At 50.4% G+C, this 17,208-nt stretch overlaps 1 protein-coding gene across 4 annotated transcripts in view; it reads left to right on the top strand.

Moving 5' to 3' along the window:
• Nucleotides 1–17,208, top strand: part of MINDY4 (MINDY lysine 48 deubiquitinase 4) — a 101,597-nt gene that overhangs the window by 41,384 nt on the left and 43,005 nt on the right. For all 4 annotated transcript variants that reach the window (XR_006384291.1, XM_044246317.1, XM_044246316.1 and 1 more), the window contains exons 6-9: nt 4,747–4,805; nt 9,900–10,006; nt 12,484–12,600; nt 13,842–13,930. Coding sequence is in view for 3 of the 4 variants with exons in the window: in XM_044246317.1 (XP_044102252.1) it covers nt 4,747–4,805; nt 9,900–10,006; nt 12,484–12,600; nt 13,842–13,930 (372 nt within the window). In the remaining variant the exon portion in view is untranslated. The remainder of the gene's footprint in view (nt 1–4,746; nt 4,806–9,899; nt 10,007–12,483; nt 12,601–13,841; nt 13,931–17,208) is intronic.

Below are 17,208 nucleotides of genomic sequence, written 5' to 3' on the forward strand. Positions count from 1 at the left end.
TTTCCATGACCCATCCCTGTCCACTCCCCACCCCCAGCAGCAGGCTCATGGGGTTTAACATATGTTTCATATGTTAGAATCACCATCCTTCTATGTCCATGAGGTTTTTTAAAAAAAATTTCTATGACTGTATGTACTTTTCAAAACTGCCCATTCTTTTTTTCTTTAATAACATCTGTTTATTTTCTAATGATGTCCATTCCTATTAAAAAAGTTTCCCTACTCTAATTACAGCCTCTCTTAGATTGTTGTTCTATTATCTCGAGTTCCTGGGAGTCCTTTTGGTTGTATCACCTGGCTTTCACTTGTGGTGCACGATTTTCTCATATACTTACTAGCTCTTTGTTTTGAGCATATTTTCAGTGGCACTTCAAAAAATCTCTCTTTTTCTCTCTCTCCTGGGGAATCTTGTGCAACTTGCGTTGTCGAAGTGCTGCTCTGGATAATTTTACATTGCTTTAGTTGGGTGTGCTGGGCTCTCCCTGTCTTGGGAAAATTTTGTGTCATAGTCTGGATTCTTATGCCACATGAGTGGGGTCAGTTTAGACTCCATTCACACTGGGTTCTGAGTTGCCATCAAATAGAATATATAGTAAGTGGTCAATATCTTTATTCCTGTGGGACACCTTTCTTTTATACTCTGAAACTAATTCAGTCAAGTATCTAGTGCCAAACATCGAGGAAGGAGCATCTCCTTGTCTTTTTGTGTTAAGAACTAGTGAACCATTTGGAGTGTGGGGCTATATAAGCAGGAAAGCATCTTCAAAACTAGTGTGGCCCAGACACACAGTGATGAGCTTGCCCAGGCTTCCCCCGAGGTACAGATGAGGCACCTTGGGCCCACAGCAGGGGGCTGACTTGCCCAAGGGCATGCAGGGGTTGGGAGAAAAGGGACAAGAACTTAGGTCTCTGAATAGCCCTTCCCCCCAACCCCAGCCAAGATTCGGTTATCTGGGATTGAGTCCTGACCCCATGGAGCCCCAGATATCCACAGTGCCCTGGCCCTGGCTTCTCCCCTGGGACCACAAAAGGGAGTATGGGTGGGAACTGGTGACCTCTGACATGGCAGGCAAACTGGGTGTCTACGGCCCAGCTCTCGTGGATTTACTGGATGTCCACTATGACACATGTCTCTGTGTTATCTGCACCATCAAAAGTGTTTTGAATCCTAATTTATCTTGTTGTCATTGTTTTCCATAATAGTTTTCACTCAAAGGCAAAAACATGCTTTTAAACTGACCTTTTAAACTTTGTAATGCTCATGCCACAAAGGGACACATGAAAGGAACAATAAACACATTCCCTAAGTGTGAGCATAATTGAAGTCTCCTCCGGTGATGAGATCTATGGGAAATGGGCACAAGGCATCTGAGCTGGGCTTCTGCAGCTGATGGATGGCGCTCTGGGTGGAAGTCCCATGACCCGGGACAGGCCCCGCTGTACCCTATGTGGCAAGAACATCATCTCCACCCTCTCGCTGTGGCTCTCGGCCACCCACGTGCCCTGAGGCTTTGCCCTCAGGAGCCAAGAGGACCACTGGGAGGTTTGGATTTTGTCCCGTGGAAGCTATGGAGGGTTCTGGGCAGGGGAAGGAAGCATAAAATAGAAGAAGGAATGTAATAGAGCCATTGGAACCAGCAGCCCGGGTTTGAGTTCTGGCTCTGGCCCTTCTAAGTTGTGGGACCTTGTGTGAGTCACCTAACTTCTGTAAGGGTCACTGTGGTACTCAGCATCTACTTATGGAGCACTGGCCGCATGCTGGGCATGCAGGGTACAGAGGTGACCAAGAGAATTCTATGATCCTTCGTACCTCCTTGTGATTTCTCTCACTGTATGTAGAATCCCATGGCTGATGTCACGAAATCCCACCATCTTAGTGGCTCAAAACAACATGAATGTATTCTCTCACTGTTCTGGACGATCGGGGTCTGAAGTCAGTTCCACTGGACTAAAGTCAAGGTGTCAGCAGGGTTCATTCTTTCTGGGGATCCCAGGGGAGTATCTGAGCTTCTCATGGCCACCCCACTCCTTGACTTGTGGTCCTTCCTCCACCTTCAGAGTGCATCCCTCCAACCTCTACTCCTGACACCACACACCTCTCCTCTTCCGTGTCCAGTCTCCCTGGGCTTCCCTAACCAAGAACACTTGCAATTATATTGCTCCCCCTTGGGTAGTCCAGGATACCCTCTTTCATCCTAAGATCCTTTCCTTAGTCCAATCTTCAGAGTCCTTTCTGCATATACAGTACCATTCACAGGATACCTTTGGAGGCCATCATTCAGCCAACCGTACCACGTCAAACTGCAATTTATGTCTGTTCATTTTGTATGCCTGGGTCTCCCTTGGGCAGGGAGGTGGGCCTGCCAGATTACAGCCATGTGTTTGCTGGATGAGTAGAGGAGGAAATGAATGAATGCATGTGTGGAGGTGAAATGGAAGTGGCATACCTATAGAGGATGAATGCGAGTTTGCTGAAGGACATTCTACCCCAGTTGAAGGACTTAGGAAAAGGTATAGAGGCTGAGGTTGGGGAGCTCAGCATGCGGGGAATGTGCGTGCAGCGTGAGGGTGCAGAGAGAGTGGGGGCTGGGGCAGTAGATGGCCAGCTCAGGGGAAGCCCATAGGGCACCGTAATGGGCCTGGATTTTCTTTTATTTTGCTTATTTATTTTTTTTTATTTTTAAGTAATCTCTACACCCAACATGGGGCTTGAACTCACAACTCTGAGATCAAGAGTTGCATGCCGCACTGACTAAGCCAGCCAGGTGCCCCAACCTGGATTTTATTTTTCAAGGAAGCCATATATATGGTGGTTGCCGCCTTTGTCTCTGGGGTCATTGCCTGGCTTCAGATTCCTGTGCCACCACTCACTTACTATGTCCTGGGAGAAATCCTGGATCTCCGTGAGGCTCAGCGCAACAGCTCCCTCCTAAGGCTGCCCCAAGAAGCAGGTGGCTTTTGCTGCCTACAATACACTCAGCACAGTGTCTGGAGCAGCCAAAGGAGTCAGCGAGTATCTGCTGTTTCTACTGCTGTCGTTTTTATAAATATTATTGTTGGGGGTGGTGATGATGGCAAACCCTTGAAGAACTTCAGCCAGGTTGTGGCACAGTCAGTTTTGTTTTTTAAAAAGATGGTTTTGACACCCCTGTGAAGACGTGGGGGGCCGGCATGGGGTGGGGCATCACACGGAAGTCGGGAAACCAGCGAGGAGGCTATTCCAGTGATCTGGGTGAGAGACCAAGAGGCAGAGAGCGGAGACAGGTGCAAGAGAGATGCTCTTTCGTTTGGGATGTTCCAGAGATGCCTTTGCTCCTGCTGTTCCTTGCGTGGATGTTTCAAAGCAGATGTTAGAGGCCTTTAGCACCGTGCTTCAATACTCACTGTTTAGAATCAGGGAGGCATCTGGCCTTCCTCTCCAGATGGAATAGTGACAGAAGGGACAGATAGAAGTGGGACTCAGGTCCTCAGCCTTTAGAGGCAGAGCCAATGGCGGTGGGAGGGGTACAGGGACAGAAACTTCTGGGGAAGGTATAGCTTCTCATTGCCGTGGCTGTGACCCAGCATCTCTACTGCCTCCTCCTTCACCTCCTTCTCATGCACCCCCCAGGCCTTAGATCTGCTTTCCAGCTTGTTCTTTCACCAGTCCCCAAGAGAACGCCTGTCTAACCCTGGTAGCATAGAGACGTAGGAACTTTGTGGTTTTGAGTTGAAGAACATGGGCTTGACCCCGGTGAGGGGGGGATTAGGCCTGCTTGGGAGGGTGGGGGAAGGTGCTCTGTGTTCTAGCACTCTGGGCCAGAGCAAGAAACTTGGAGTCCAAAGCAGTATGTGTGCCTAGATCTGGTACCGTGCGTCCTCCGTGATCCTCCACTCACACCCCTTCATACATCTTCAGGAGGAAGCCAATTCAATAGAACGTAGCACAGCAAGATTACGATTGTTACTTCAATCATATCTTACCCTGCAATGATGTTGGAGGAAAATATATTTCAATGCCATGTTCAAAAGGGCTGTCATTTTTTAACATAGTAAATGGGTTTTCAGAGAGTGATGTAATATTGTTATTCTCAATGCATTCTTTAAAAAAAAAAAAAGATTTTCCAGATTGATGCATGGTGGAGGGGAAAAAAATATCTAAAGAGAGCTGAAATACAGGTGGGCCCTGTTGGGAAAGCTCCACATGTACATACCTGAACTTACAAATCAGACTCCCAGGACAGGTTTTGGTGCATTTTAGAGGTTTCTTAGACATGGCTGCTGATGGCTTTATAAGAAAACTGGGAGAAGAGAAACAAATAAAAAAGAAAACAGAGACGTGCTGGAAAAAAAATCTGCATAGTGATGACAAGCACTTGATTTGCACACGCATGTACCTGCGTGCGTGCGTGTGTGTGTGTATGTTTTCTAGCTGTATCACAGTGACATCAGCAAGATACACTTGCATTTGGTTCTTGGCAAGCATCAGACTATGGGGTTTTCTGCATTGACTGGTGTGCATCTGTGTGTGTGTCTGTGAGAACACAGAATTGCAAAGCATCTTATAATTTGGCCGTTTGGTCCCATCCGGTGAAGGCACCCATGACACAGAGAGGGAGAGTGACTGTGTGAGACAGGCCTGAATGGCAGGGGGCGCTGGAGAGAACCATCCCCTGAACCCCCATCCACTGCTCCCCGCATTCTTCTCTGCTGCTTGTATCTCAGTGTCATTTTCGTCTGGTACATTGACATTTTCTTTTGTTCTAGGAAAAATCAGTTGCCAGCGTCCAACAAGGCTGATGGCGAACTGAGTGTCCTCCAACTTGGTAGGTGTTGCCGCTGTCTCTCTGTTCTGCCTGGCAGGGTCCTCAGGGCTCCGTTTGCTCCGTCTGGAAGGTGGTGGGGGTCTGGGGGCTCCTTTCCTCCCACCTGCCTGGAAGGAGAGGCTGGCCCAGGGAGTAGAGAAGACTTCTCTCTTTGTGGTTGCTCTCGTCTTCTGCCTTCCGTCTTTCTGTCTTCGAGAAATCTCATAAAACGTCTGGGCATTTCTGGACCCTCATTGGTTGGGGGCGGGGGTTGGGGGAGTGCAGAGGAGCGTCTTGTGCATTTGGAGACTCTTTTAGGGCTATTCCGAACCTACAAAGGTCTCCAGAAGACAGCTCTGCCTGGGGTAGATCATCCTTTAAAAAAAACCCAATCAGTGTATCATGGAGGCACAAGATAGCATGAAGTGTGTAAGTGTACACCGGACGTGCTCAGCTCCGTGCAGTCTCACACGCGTGTTCATCCATGTCAGCGCTCTCCCTCGTCAAGACAGAGAACGTGTCCTTCTGGAACTCTTTAGTTTTGAAGCCGTCTTTTGTCTCCCCTCTCTGTGATTCTCTCGGCCCTGAAGACGGCGGTGTTTGCGGGGCTTGGCAAAGCAGTAGCAGAACAGATGACGATGACCCAGCGCCCAGACTTGAAAGGATGAGGCCTGAGTGCCGTTGACATTTGCTCTTCTTCCGGAAGGCAGCAATCTACCTGCCAGGCCGTCCACACACTTTTCCTCTCCTTTCAAGCACCCCTTTTAAGTGGAAGGGAAAAAAGCCACGTGATCTTTAGAAGTTACTTATGTGAGACGTGCAGCCCGACGGTTTGCTTTGATGGAGTTGAAAGGCTGGGGCCTCTGTCTGGATGAGGCAGGGGTGGGTTGGTTCTGCTCAGCTCACTTCAGAGGGAACAGTTCCATAGAGCTGCAATGGTGGCCGGTCAGGATGGCCCGGCCGGCTCAGGAAGGGACAGTCCCACACACGGCAACACAGAAGTCCAGAGCCAGCACGCACCGGCCTCTGAAACCTTTCTGTAAAGCACTGCACTTCGAGATTTTCCAGTGAGAGCCACTCCTGTCTGGACAGAAAACGAAGCACTTCCTGGCCTTCAGAACCCAGAGGGCTTCTGTTGGAAGGAAGGCTTTTAGCAATTCTCTCAGAACCCAGTTGTTTGAAGTGTGTGTTTTCCAGAGGGAGGCAGCTGCTCTTGGCTAGTGACTCAGCTAATGATTTAGAAGAGGGGAAGGAAATAAAAGGTAGAAGAGCCCAGAAACCAGTCATCAAGAGAAAGGGAAGGAGAAGCTTCGGGGTATAGCAGAGACAGGGAATAAAATTTGGTTAGAGGACCAGCATTTTCTTCCCTACCCAAATTCATTTTCCTTTGGTTCAGCTCAGCAAACTTTCATTAGCAATTACTTGCCAGGGCATAGATGAGGCTGTTGAAAGTATATCAAGGTGAATTAAAAGAGGCCTTGCTTTTTTGAAGGGCTGGGCTGGGTGGGACAGAGGAACAGAGGTGTCTGCTGATACAACACATAAATTTAGAGGATGGTTCTCAGTGCATCACTGCTTCAAGAGATGTGTAAGCCGAGTTCTGTGGTGGGTTCCAGAAATTTCCATAGGGAAGAGGTATTTAGCCTGGGCTCTGAAGGTTGAGGAGGTCTTGCCGGGTAGAGATGGGCAACAAGCCTTGTGGGGGCAAGGCATGGAGTGTGAGAAAGAGTGATTTGCTTGAGGCGACTAGCCCATAGGGGAAGGTGTGGGGTTAGGGGGAGCCGAGGCTGGGAACGAAGGTGTGGAAGGGCCAGGATGACCTTGAGTGCTGCGCTAACTAGCTTGACCGTAAATCATTAGCCAGTAAAGAGCCCTTGAAGATTCTGTGCTGGTGAGTAATGTGTGCAGTTCTGTGGGTTTAGGGCTCCCTCTAGGTATGTGTGGAGGACAGATTGTAGAGGTAAGGGCCTAGATGTTGGAAGACCAGTAAGGGGGCTCTTGGAATAATCTAGAAGAGTGTGATTGGGTCCCTGTTCTGTCTGGCAAAATCCTCTGGGTGTTTCAAGACCCTGCTCCAACAGTTAGCTCTGATGGAAAACGTCTCTGACCCTCTAAGGCAGAACTATTTGCCTCTTCTCCTCTGCTCTTAAAACCCCCACACAATCTCTGTTTTAGTACTCGTGTTATACTATTTGCTTGGGGCTCTGTGTCTCCCTCTAGGCAGTGAGCTCCTTGAAGGCAAGGGTGGTGTTTTACACATCTTTGGACCTCCACTCTCCCACTGTCCCACACAACCCTGGGCCCATCATGGATGCCCAATGAAGTGCTCAGTGAACAGACAGAAAAAGAATGACATATTCCTGGAATAGTGGTGGGAGTGAGGGTGGGCAAGGTGTGAGACATCCTAGGGGTAGAATGATCTGGAGGCTGGATCCCCGTGGTGTGTGAGACGGGGCAGAGGTCTCAGCCTGGGTCCCTGGAGGAGGGCTGGGGACATTCTGAGAATATGTTATTGGAACTGAAGACTGGAGGAGTGCTCTGCTGAGATTCCCGAGTTTGGGGTATTGAGGGCACTTCCGGGGAAGATATCTGCAGTCAGTGGGAAGGACGTGTACAGACCTCTATTATGTATTACTGTATGTTTTCCTCCAAAGGGTGAATAAAATGGTATGGGAGACAAACTCCCTTGCTTTTTTTTTCAACCAGACACTTATACCAGGGCCTTAAAAATAGCATCCCCAAACCACCGGCATTTGCAGATGGTTTTGTCTGCTTGGCCAACATGTCATTCTGGAGTGCTTTGTTTTTCCTTCGCATGGCGGTCCCACCACATCTGGGCCCAAGGCCTGCTATGTGGTCCTGAACCAGATCCCTGCACAGGGGCCAACTTCCTCCTGGCAGCAGTCAAGGATGGCTGTTTCCTCTTGGGGGGCTCCACCCGGTCTGCGTCCCCTGGGCCCCCAGCTTTCATTCTTAGATTGACTTCATGGAGCCCCAAGCAGAGCACGTTTTGGCCCCGGTTCCCTCCCTGACAAGCTCAGACTAAACAGAAGCCTCCAAATAGGCTTAAATACTGCCCCTTGGGTTCCTCCAGGAAACAGTCTGGACTGGGGCATTGCAGAGAGCCCTCAGGGCCTGGTAGAGTCACTCAGGTTACTCTTCCCTTCTTTTCTGGGCCTCAGCTGCCCCCGGGGTTGAATTAATCACACATCTCTGTTCCTCCAGGGAACATGCTCAGTATTGATCTTTGCAAAGCCTGCCCATTGGCCTCCTTCTCTTTACCTTCCTTCTTGCTCCCTTCCCTTCTCCACCTTCCTCTTTCTCTTTCTCCTCATCTTCCCTCCTCTTACCTCTCTTTCATTTCCCTTTAGCCCCACCCTCCCACTCCCATGACCTTCCTCTCCTCAAGCCACCATTCCCGAGCATTTAGTCGATATGTTTGCTTGTGTGTGTTCTTGCAAAATGTGCCGTGGGTTTTGTGTGTATGTATTTGCCATGGTTGTCAATCGTGTTGCCTTCTGCTATCTCATTTGCATTCTTGCTTTCTCTGCCCAGCACCATGTTTTTAAGACCCATGCATGTTGCTGAGGGAACGTCTATCGGGTTGTTTGAAGGAAGGTCACGGTCACAGGGTGACTTTTTCAGAGGTCCTAACTAAGATTTCTCATTTAAATTCAGATTCTCATTTCAATTCCAGACTTACTTTTACATTTTGTTCAGCCTAAAGGTGGAATGGTTTTCTTTTCAGTGGACTGGTACTCTGGGGGTTGGCCTCATCCTGTGCCTGGTCCTCCCCCAGGTGAAAAAAGGAGACTGTAGAATAGGATATAAGGAATGTGTCCTGGGGACGCGTTGGCTTTTGGATAGCATCTCCAGAAGGTGTGAGGCAGGGACAATACCATGTCCCTGATGTACAGAATTATGGGAGGCAATGTTGATTTCTATGCAGTGTAGCGTACTTTTCAAATAATTGTTTAATCTTGGGAAAATGAGGAAAAAACAGATTCAACAGGCTCTCTGGAGACTTGTCTGCTCGGCTTTGCCAGAGTAATTACCTCGGATTGTTTTCACTTGGGTCCTTCATGAGTGTTCTGATAAATGCTGCGGCCGTGGGTACAGTGTGGGGAGGGAGGCTCAGCCAGCTGGGAAGGCACAGGCTGGGGCTGCCAACTCCGTGCTGTGACCCTCTCCGGGCCCCCATTGCTCCAGCTGTAGAAAGACTGTATGTGGCATTTGACTCAGTGTCCCTCCTGGCTGGAGGACCAGGGAGGTCCGGCTGGCAGGATGGCAGAACGATTAGATGTTGGCCTGGGTTTGATCCTGTCTCTGCCACTTTTCCGTCTGCGTGATGTCAGGCCGGTCCTTTTACTTCTCTGAGCTCAGTTCTCATCTGTAGATGGGGCTGTTACGGGACTTAGATGCTCAAACACGAATGGTTGGTAAGTGAAAGCCACGACAGTGATAATCTGTTACTATTGTTTTATCAGGAATGGTGGCATTGTCTTTCCTAATCCCTCCCTCTTCATGTTGGCCTGGGGTATCGGTTTGTGCGGAATGCCCACATTTTGTAAGAAAGCTGTCTGACTGAGGTTCTCCTGGGCCTGATTCCATGGCCTCAGCCCTAGGCTCTTGTTTCACTGCATGTCCACGGGCAGAACTTTCTAGCGGACCAGTAGCCAGACCACGCCCACCGGAATCCTTGTGCTGTGGATCAGCACCAGGCTGTGACAAGGAGCAAAGGCCCTCGCTCTGCCTTTTTTCCCTCTGGTGAAGACCTGGAAGCCCCAAAGGGGAGAGGCAGGTGGATGATAGGGAAGCCCTCCTTTCATTCAAATGCATCCATGTCCTTGGTGTTAAATGATTTTTTTTTTCTTTTAAGATTTTATTTATTTATTTATTTAGAGAGCTGGGGGAGACAGAGGGGGAGACAAGCAGACTCCTGCTGAGTGTGGAGCCTGATGTGGGGCTTGAGCCCATGACCTCAAAATCATGACCTGAGCTGAAACCAAGAGTCAGACACTTAGCCGACTGAGCTGCCCAGGCACCCCAAATGATTTCTTATTCTGTTCTCCGTGGGTCATAACAAGGGGCTCCCATGCCCTGGTGTTCTTTCAGAGGATGTGGAGGATGAATTGATAAAGGAAGAAGTCATCCTGCCTCCAGTCCCATCGATGCTCAAGCTGCAAATAGCGTCAAAGCCAATCGACCTCTCAGTGGCCAAGGTAGGCGTCCTCTTAAAAGTGTGTGCTGATACATCTTGATTTGAATTGGTGTGAATTGGTGCAGTGTGAATTGATGCTGTCTTGGTGTGAGTTGGTATGGGTGAGATGGCTTCGATCCCTCTGGTCCCATCGACCTTGCGTCTCAGTCATGGTTAAAGTGGAAATTCGGGTGTGGTGGAGAGAGCCTGAACTGAGAGTCAGGGGGCTCCTGGTCTTCTCCCGGAAGGGGTGAGGGTACAGTCTCCTCCCATTCAGATATTGCAGGGTCTTGTTCTTCTTTGGGCCCAGAGTGGCTTCCGTACACATGCAAGGGGTGCCTCCAGAGCTGCAATGGCAGCAGAGAACCGACCTCATTAGACCGGCTCTTGAACACTCCTCTCCCAAGCTGGGCTCAGGCTGGACTGCAGTATGGGAGGACAGGTGGGTGTTAATAATTCCTCAGCACTGTTGGGTTCACACCAGTGGCCTCCTGGAGGGACTTGAGGTCATAGGACTTAGGGAGCAGGTTCCTGGCCTTGTCAACCTCCTGTGCAGGGATGCCCTGGATTCCTTACCATATCAGCTGCCAGATGACCTCACCCCTCCCCTTGGCCAGCAGTTCCTGATGGAATGCCACTCCCGCTGTCTTCCACTGGCTCTTGAGCCAGGATGCAGGAAGAAAAGCTAAAACGCTCGGGGACACTGTTGACCCTCTTTTCTTCCCACCTATAAATATTTACTCAGCACACAGATTAAAAAAGTCAAAGATTTTTCTAGAAGTTTTATGCCTTCCCTTTCCTCCCTTCCCATTTTTTTCCTTCTTTTCAAACCATGGAGGGTAGAGGGACTGGAGGAGGGTCAGACACTTTTCCGTGGCCTCAGGCCTGGGAATAAGTGCTCAGGCTCTCTGTATCCACAGGGCTGTGATTCTTTGCAGTGAACACGCCTGTTTTGGGAAGGGCCCTTTGAGACCCCTAAATTTAGACCACCCAGCAGCAGCAGCATCTCTAAAAGCAGCTAAAAAATTGAGGCCCATCCAGAGAAATGGAGGGCCCAGGGCACACAGCCTCCATAGCACCCAGGCTTCTAGGCTTGCCACTCGGTGACCTGGTGACCCCACTGTGCCTAGCTGGCAGCTATTCTATGATTAAGAGAACAGACATGGGCTTTGGCCAGAAAACTCCAGTCCCTATGTTTCCTAGGCTCTTGAAAAACTCAGTTCAAATACATGGATTGTTGTTGATGTAAGAAGGGAAACAAAACCCTGACAGACAATTTCATCCAGCCTTCTCTCCTGTGTGCCGCTAACCCACGTTTGATGACATGTAGACAAATGCGTCTGTCACCAAGACTTTCTTGTACTAAATGAAAAATAAAAAAGAACTGATTTGAAATGAAGTAATCGGAATCTGTAGGAAAGATCTGACCTGGAGATGTGACAACAGAGCCCATGTGTTGGCCTTCTGAGACCTTGGATGTAAAGCTATGGCGGGAGAGAGGAGGTAGCTGGAACGAGGGGGCATCCGGGGAGAGGCTCTGCCTTCCCGGACTGGTCAGGGGGAGTGGTTGACACTTTCTGGGGCTCTGGAGGGTGGGGCTTGGGCTTATGAGATAGGAACAGTGAGATCAGTATCAGCCAGAAGCTTAGAGAAGACAGAGCTGTGAAGAAATGGAGGTGCTGCCTTGATGGGCAGTGGGAACCCCCCTTCACTGGTAGTTGGGGTTCAAGTTGAGTTCATGGGAGACCACTTGTAGGTGATGGCATAGAGGAGATTCTTGCATGTAGTAAGGGATGGTACTAGAGCAGGGACTGGCAAACTTTCTATAAAGGGCCACATCGTCTATTTTAGGCTCTCTGTTGCAACTGCTCAGCTCTGCCATTGCAATGTGAAAGCCAACACAGAGAAAATAGAAGCCAATGAGTGTTTTTATGTGTCAATAAGACTTTATTTACAAAACATGCTGGGGGCCAAATTTGGCCCATGGGTTATAGGTTTCTAAGCCTGCCTCACGGCACCAGTTTTCCAACATAGCTGCACATTGGTATTGCCTAGAGAGCTTTTAAAATTACAGCCCCTGGGGTCTGCCACTGAGAGGTTCTAATCTAGTTGGGCTGGCATGTGGCCTGAACCTCAGGATTGTTATGCCCTTACAGGTGATTGTAGTGCACAGTCAAGGACCTCCAAGGTCCCCTCTGAAACTACAGTTTTAGGTTTCAGGTTTCCTCTAAGGAGCCTGCAAAGCCTTGGGCCTGTGGGTCAGCACAGGAAGGTTTGGTTTATGGATGTTTCAGAGGTAAGACCCTTAGGGTCATGTTTTTCTCTTTGCAAATACTAGAAGAATGAGTCTGCAAAATGAAAAGAAAAATCGATGAGCCTGCTGGAAAATGGGCTGCTCAGCTAGAACATGGGAGCGGCTCCTGAGGGAGTCCGGACACTGGGCGGCGCATTACTATTTGCCTTTAAGACATCTAATGAAACTCTCTCTTCTTTTGACAGGACATAAAGGCCCTTCTGTTCGGCTCCAGCCTTTGCTGTTTCAATGAGGAATGGAAAGTTCAGAGTTTTTCCTTTAGTGACAAAGCCTCATTAAGATACGGCATCGTGCAGAACAAGGCAGGTCGCTTCTAGGTTCCCCAGGGACATCACTGCGGGGGGGGGGGGGAGGGGGGGGCTTGCTGGGGGGCTGCCGCAGGGAGGGCCAGGTGTCCTGCAGTTCACTGAGCTAGCTCGTGCTCACCAGCACCATGTTTGCGTGCTCACCCAGGACTGGAGCTGGCAGAGCAAGAACTGGGGAATGTGACCCGTCCCCTACCAAGGCTTCTCCTCAGTGTCCAGAATCCTCTCTGAGAGGGGCAGAAGGAGGCTCTCTGTTCAATTGGGGGCTTCAGAGGGGGTCCTCAGGCAGAGTCCTGGGAAGTGGTTTTGCAGATAGGACTGGAGAGAGACCACTTGAGGCCGGAGGCATCACGAATAAAGGGAAGGCTTTGAGAAGAAGTGCGCGAGGAGGAGGTGTGTTCTAAGACGGGGAAATGAAGGTGCATGAGGGCAGGATTTGGGCGCGGTGTATACGCATTTCCTGAGTCATACACTTTAAGGCCCAGAAGATACTCTAAATCCAGCAGCCCAATGAAGTTCCGTTACTCAAGCCCCAAGAGCCTCCTCTTGGCCCTCACTGCCTAAGGAAGGGCCCCAATACTGTATGTTAGCCTCTGTCCCTAGTGTGGCCAAGCTCAGCACATCTTCCTCCACCCCCAGTTCAAGGGTACCCATGCCTGCTACTCTGATAATCCTTGTACTTGTTGAACGGGGTGAGCCCCTCAAGGAGACTTCTTCCTCTGACATGGCGGGCTGGGAGACAGAGATATACCTAATGGGTGCTGAGGCAGGCCACAACTGGGCAAAGATTTCTCCCATGAGCAGGAGCTGTTGAAGGGGCTTTTGAGATGTCATGGAAGGCTTCCTGGTAGAGAGGCCTTTAGGATGGGTCTCGAAGGCTGAGTAAACCACTGACACCCTCAGCCCTTGGACTTGGAAACATTTCCTTGAATGACTGGGGACCTATGGTGATGTACTTGATTTTACAGCCGACTGGTTGTGAAGGCCTGCTTTCCTCCTGTGAGACATGCGGACTTGTTCCTTCCTTCAGTGCTGGGTACCGGGGTCTTTGTCAGCCCTTCTCTCTGAGCAGCCTCAGTGCTCTGTAGAAGGACTCGGCATATCAAAGGCCTGCGTTTGAGAGGCAGTGGCTTGGTGGCCCTGTGTCTTAACCTGTGGCTAGAGGCTGGTTCTGGAGGAACAGACAACTTGGCCTTGGGTCAGTCCTCACTGGCACTAATATGTGTCCTTCTTTGCAGGGGGGTCCCTGCGGTGTTCTGGCAGCTGTCCAAGGCTGTGTCCTACAAAAACTCCTGTTTGAAGGAGATAGTGAAGCTGACTGCGTTCGGTAAGTCAGCGCTCATTCTGGCAATATCTTCCTTTCCCAAGGCTTCTCCTCAGTGTCCAGAAAAAACAAGCAAGGAAGCGTGTGTGTTCCCTGATACTTCCTGTCTTCTGGAAAGGGAAATACGGACTGGCTTACAGGGCCAGCGCTGCCCTGTTTAAATGACCTGCGAGCATTTGTCTCTAAGTCCCGTTCCACGTGCCAGTCGCCGCGGGAATGGCATCGAAACTAAGGCTGCCCCCTCCTCAGCATTTGAGTGCAGCAGCTGCCCAAGTCCCATCCACACCCACATCAACCCGCTGACCCTTCGACTGAGGCCAGGTCTCCCCTCCCTCCCCATGTTACCTCACCTCTGCCAACAGCCACGACCACACATTCCAGCCGGCCCCACAGTGCATTGCTTCCACTCCCTTCGGCCATTTGTTTTCCACCTCACGCATTAAGTGATTGCACATGGGCACCTCCTTCTCCTTCTCACTCACTCTGTAGATTTTTCTGGAACATCTCCATGCAGGCAGAATGCTCTGTACGGTTGAGGGACTGTGGTTGGGGCTAAGATAGAAGGATTGGCCAGGTGCTGGCCAGGGCGGGGGCTAGATGGCCAATTTGAGGATGGCCTTCTTTCATCTCCCTGTGTGCCCAGTGATTAGCTTGTGCTCACTTACCCCCAGAGCTACAGAACTGGCATGTGTTCTTTTCTCTTTCTCTTTCTTAGTTGGAAGATAACATGCACACAGAAAAGTATACGTCTCAGAAAAGTACATGACTCCTGTGTGTTCTGCTCAATGAGTTATTATAAAATCCCGTACCCCTCAACCTCTTGGCCAGATCAAGAAAGAGAAATGTTTCTAGCACCCCAGAAGAGTCCTCCTGCCTAGAAAAGACCTCCATTCTCCTCCCAAAAGTTGTGATTAAACAGATTCTAAAATCACAGCTGAGCTTTGCCAGTTCCTGAATTTTAATGAAAGGGACTTGTTCTTTGATGTAGGCATTTCAGTGCCTTAAAAAAAGAAAAAAAAAAAAAGAAAAAAAGAAGAAAAAAAAGAAAAAAAAAAAAGAAAAAAAAGAAAAAAAAAAAAAAGCTTCTAAGCCTTCTAAGCATCGAGGCCCATTCCCCATTTGTCCATGTTCAGATTCCTAGGAGGGATGCTGAATACCCAGCTATCCTGCCAAGCTCAGGACAAATAAAACATCTTTTACCAACTTAGAGGATTTTGCCTTAGGTAGCTTTTCATGCTTGGCATTTTAGAATTTCTCTAATAATACAACTAATTACAAAGTAATCATCAAGGTGTTTTGTCTCAAGCTCAAAGATACTAATTACCAGCATAACCCAGCTATAACCAGAGCAGAGTGACCTAACATTTCCACAGCAGGACCTCACCTCATCCTTGTTCTCCTCCATACCCGCCCACCCCCCTACCAGTCCAAACATAACTGCTCCTGTCCATGCAGGGCCTCTGAACGGCCAGCCAGCCAAGTGCTGCCCACAGTGTGGGCAGAGACCCCGCTGTCGATTTTCCTGGAGAGGCAGCACAGTGCCTGATGTTCTGGAATGCTCCTAACTGAGTGGAACTTGCTAAATGAAGGACCTCTGTCTGCCCTCAGAGGGTGCAGGGACTGTCCCTGAGTGCATGTGCACCTGCCCGCCCGTGTGCCTTCCTTGCACTGGATAGAAGCATGCCGGGAGGGCTTGGCAGGTGCTGGGAGGGCATACAGGGCTCCAGAGGGTAGCCGTGGCCTTACCTTCACGGCAGCTACAATTGAGCATGGGAACCAGGCAAATAGGAGTCTCTAGGGTTTATGCCAGATGCTCAGTGCTCCCCCAGATCTGAAGGCGGGGAGGCAGGCCTATTGGAGGGGTGATATTTGGATTCCGCTGAGGTCTGGAGATCATCAGGGCTCTCAATTGGTTTCACATACATGCTCATTTCTCCCTCAATTTCCCCCTCCCAGCACACCCCTCAGACTTCTTCCAGGGCTCCTCATCGCACAGAGATCTTAACATCAGGGAGGCCTTCTCTAGTGGAGATGAACCCCAGGCCTGCTTCCAGGCCTCCCCTTGGTGCCCTTGTTCCCTGACATCGTTACCTGTCCATGGACACACCCCTACTGCCCCACCCCCTGGGAACACCAGCCCCATAAGAACAGGGGCCTTCTAGGGCCGCCTGGTTCACAGCCTGCCCCTGGCATCTAGCCCAGGGCCTAGGCCACAGAAGAGGCCCTCGGAATTTTTGTTGAATGAACACATACACAAATTCATGAGTTATCCAGACTCATAGGGAGGGGAGGGAATGGTGTTCCAGTAAGGAGAACAGCATGTGCAGAGAGAGGCCTGAGGGCAATGAGAACAGGGTGGGGAGGGGAGCAGAGAGTTGCGTGGGGTGGCTGGGGCCGGGTTTAGGGGGAACCAGGATGAGACCTGGGGGTGGCCGATGGGTCAGGGCCCTGCTGCCAGAGGGGCCTCGGGGCCTTACCAGCTGCTTGGGTCAAGCCTTGGCCTTGGCCCTCGGGGGACATGTCTCAAAATTCATTTCAGCCCTCTTCTCATTCAGAGCTGCTTTTGAACTTGGTCTTTGTATTTGGGGGGAAGTTGTGGATTGTTTCCCAATGGTTGGGATGGGGTGTTTAAGTTGGTTCCAGGAAGGGCTGTTTCTACCTGGGGCACACACAAGGCAGGCTTGATTCTTGTCACCCACCCTACACACGACTGAGGGGATGTTCTAGCCTCTGGATCCACAGGTACATTCTCCGGGGAGTGCTCTGCTCTCCACACCAGAGAGGGGAGCCAGGGCTTGGATGGCAGAAAGCCATCCTGGTTGGGGGTGCAACTCAGGCTCTGGGTAGAAAGAACACCGGGTCAGCAGTCAGCAGTGGGAAGTGAGGTCCTCTCCACCTCCCATCATCTGCGAGCCAGCCACTGGCCGAGCATGGCCTCAGGCCCCAGTTTACACTGACAGATGTCTATTTAAGCACCGACTAGATAGAGAGTTCCATCGGTCTTTGCTGGGAAGGAGGGGGAGGGAATGCAGACTTGGATCCCATGGGCTGCCCATCAGCTGGGACTCTGAGAGACAAGTCAGGACCAGCCTAGACCGAAGGCCCTTGGTGGTTGGCTGCTGGGTCTGAGCTGGGTCCTAGGGGCAGTAGTGGGTAGGCAGAGGGAGAAGGGGGAAGAAGGAGCTGCTTGGGGGGGGGAGGGGGCGGTATATGTAGGGGTGTGCCAGGTGGGAAGGAGCCCAAGTCTGGCTGCCTGGCTCAGCCAGAAGAGGTTCGTGTGG

This window comes from Neovison vison, chromosome 4, assembly GCF_020171115.1.
Source record: "Neovison vison isolate M4711 chromosome 4, ASM_NN_V1, whole genome shotgun sequence".
Classification (NCBI taxonomy): Eukaryota; Metazoa; Chordata; class Mammalia; order Carnivora; family Mustelidae; genus Neogale; species Neogale vison.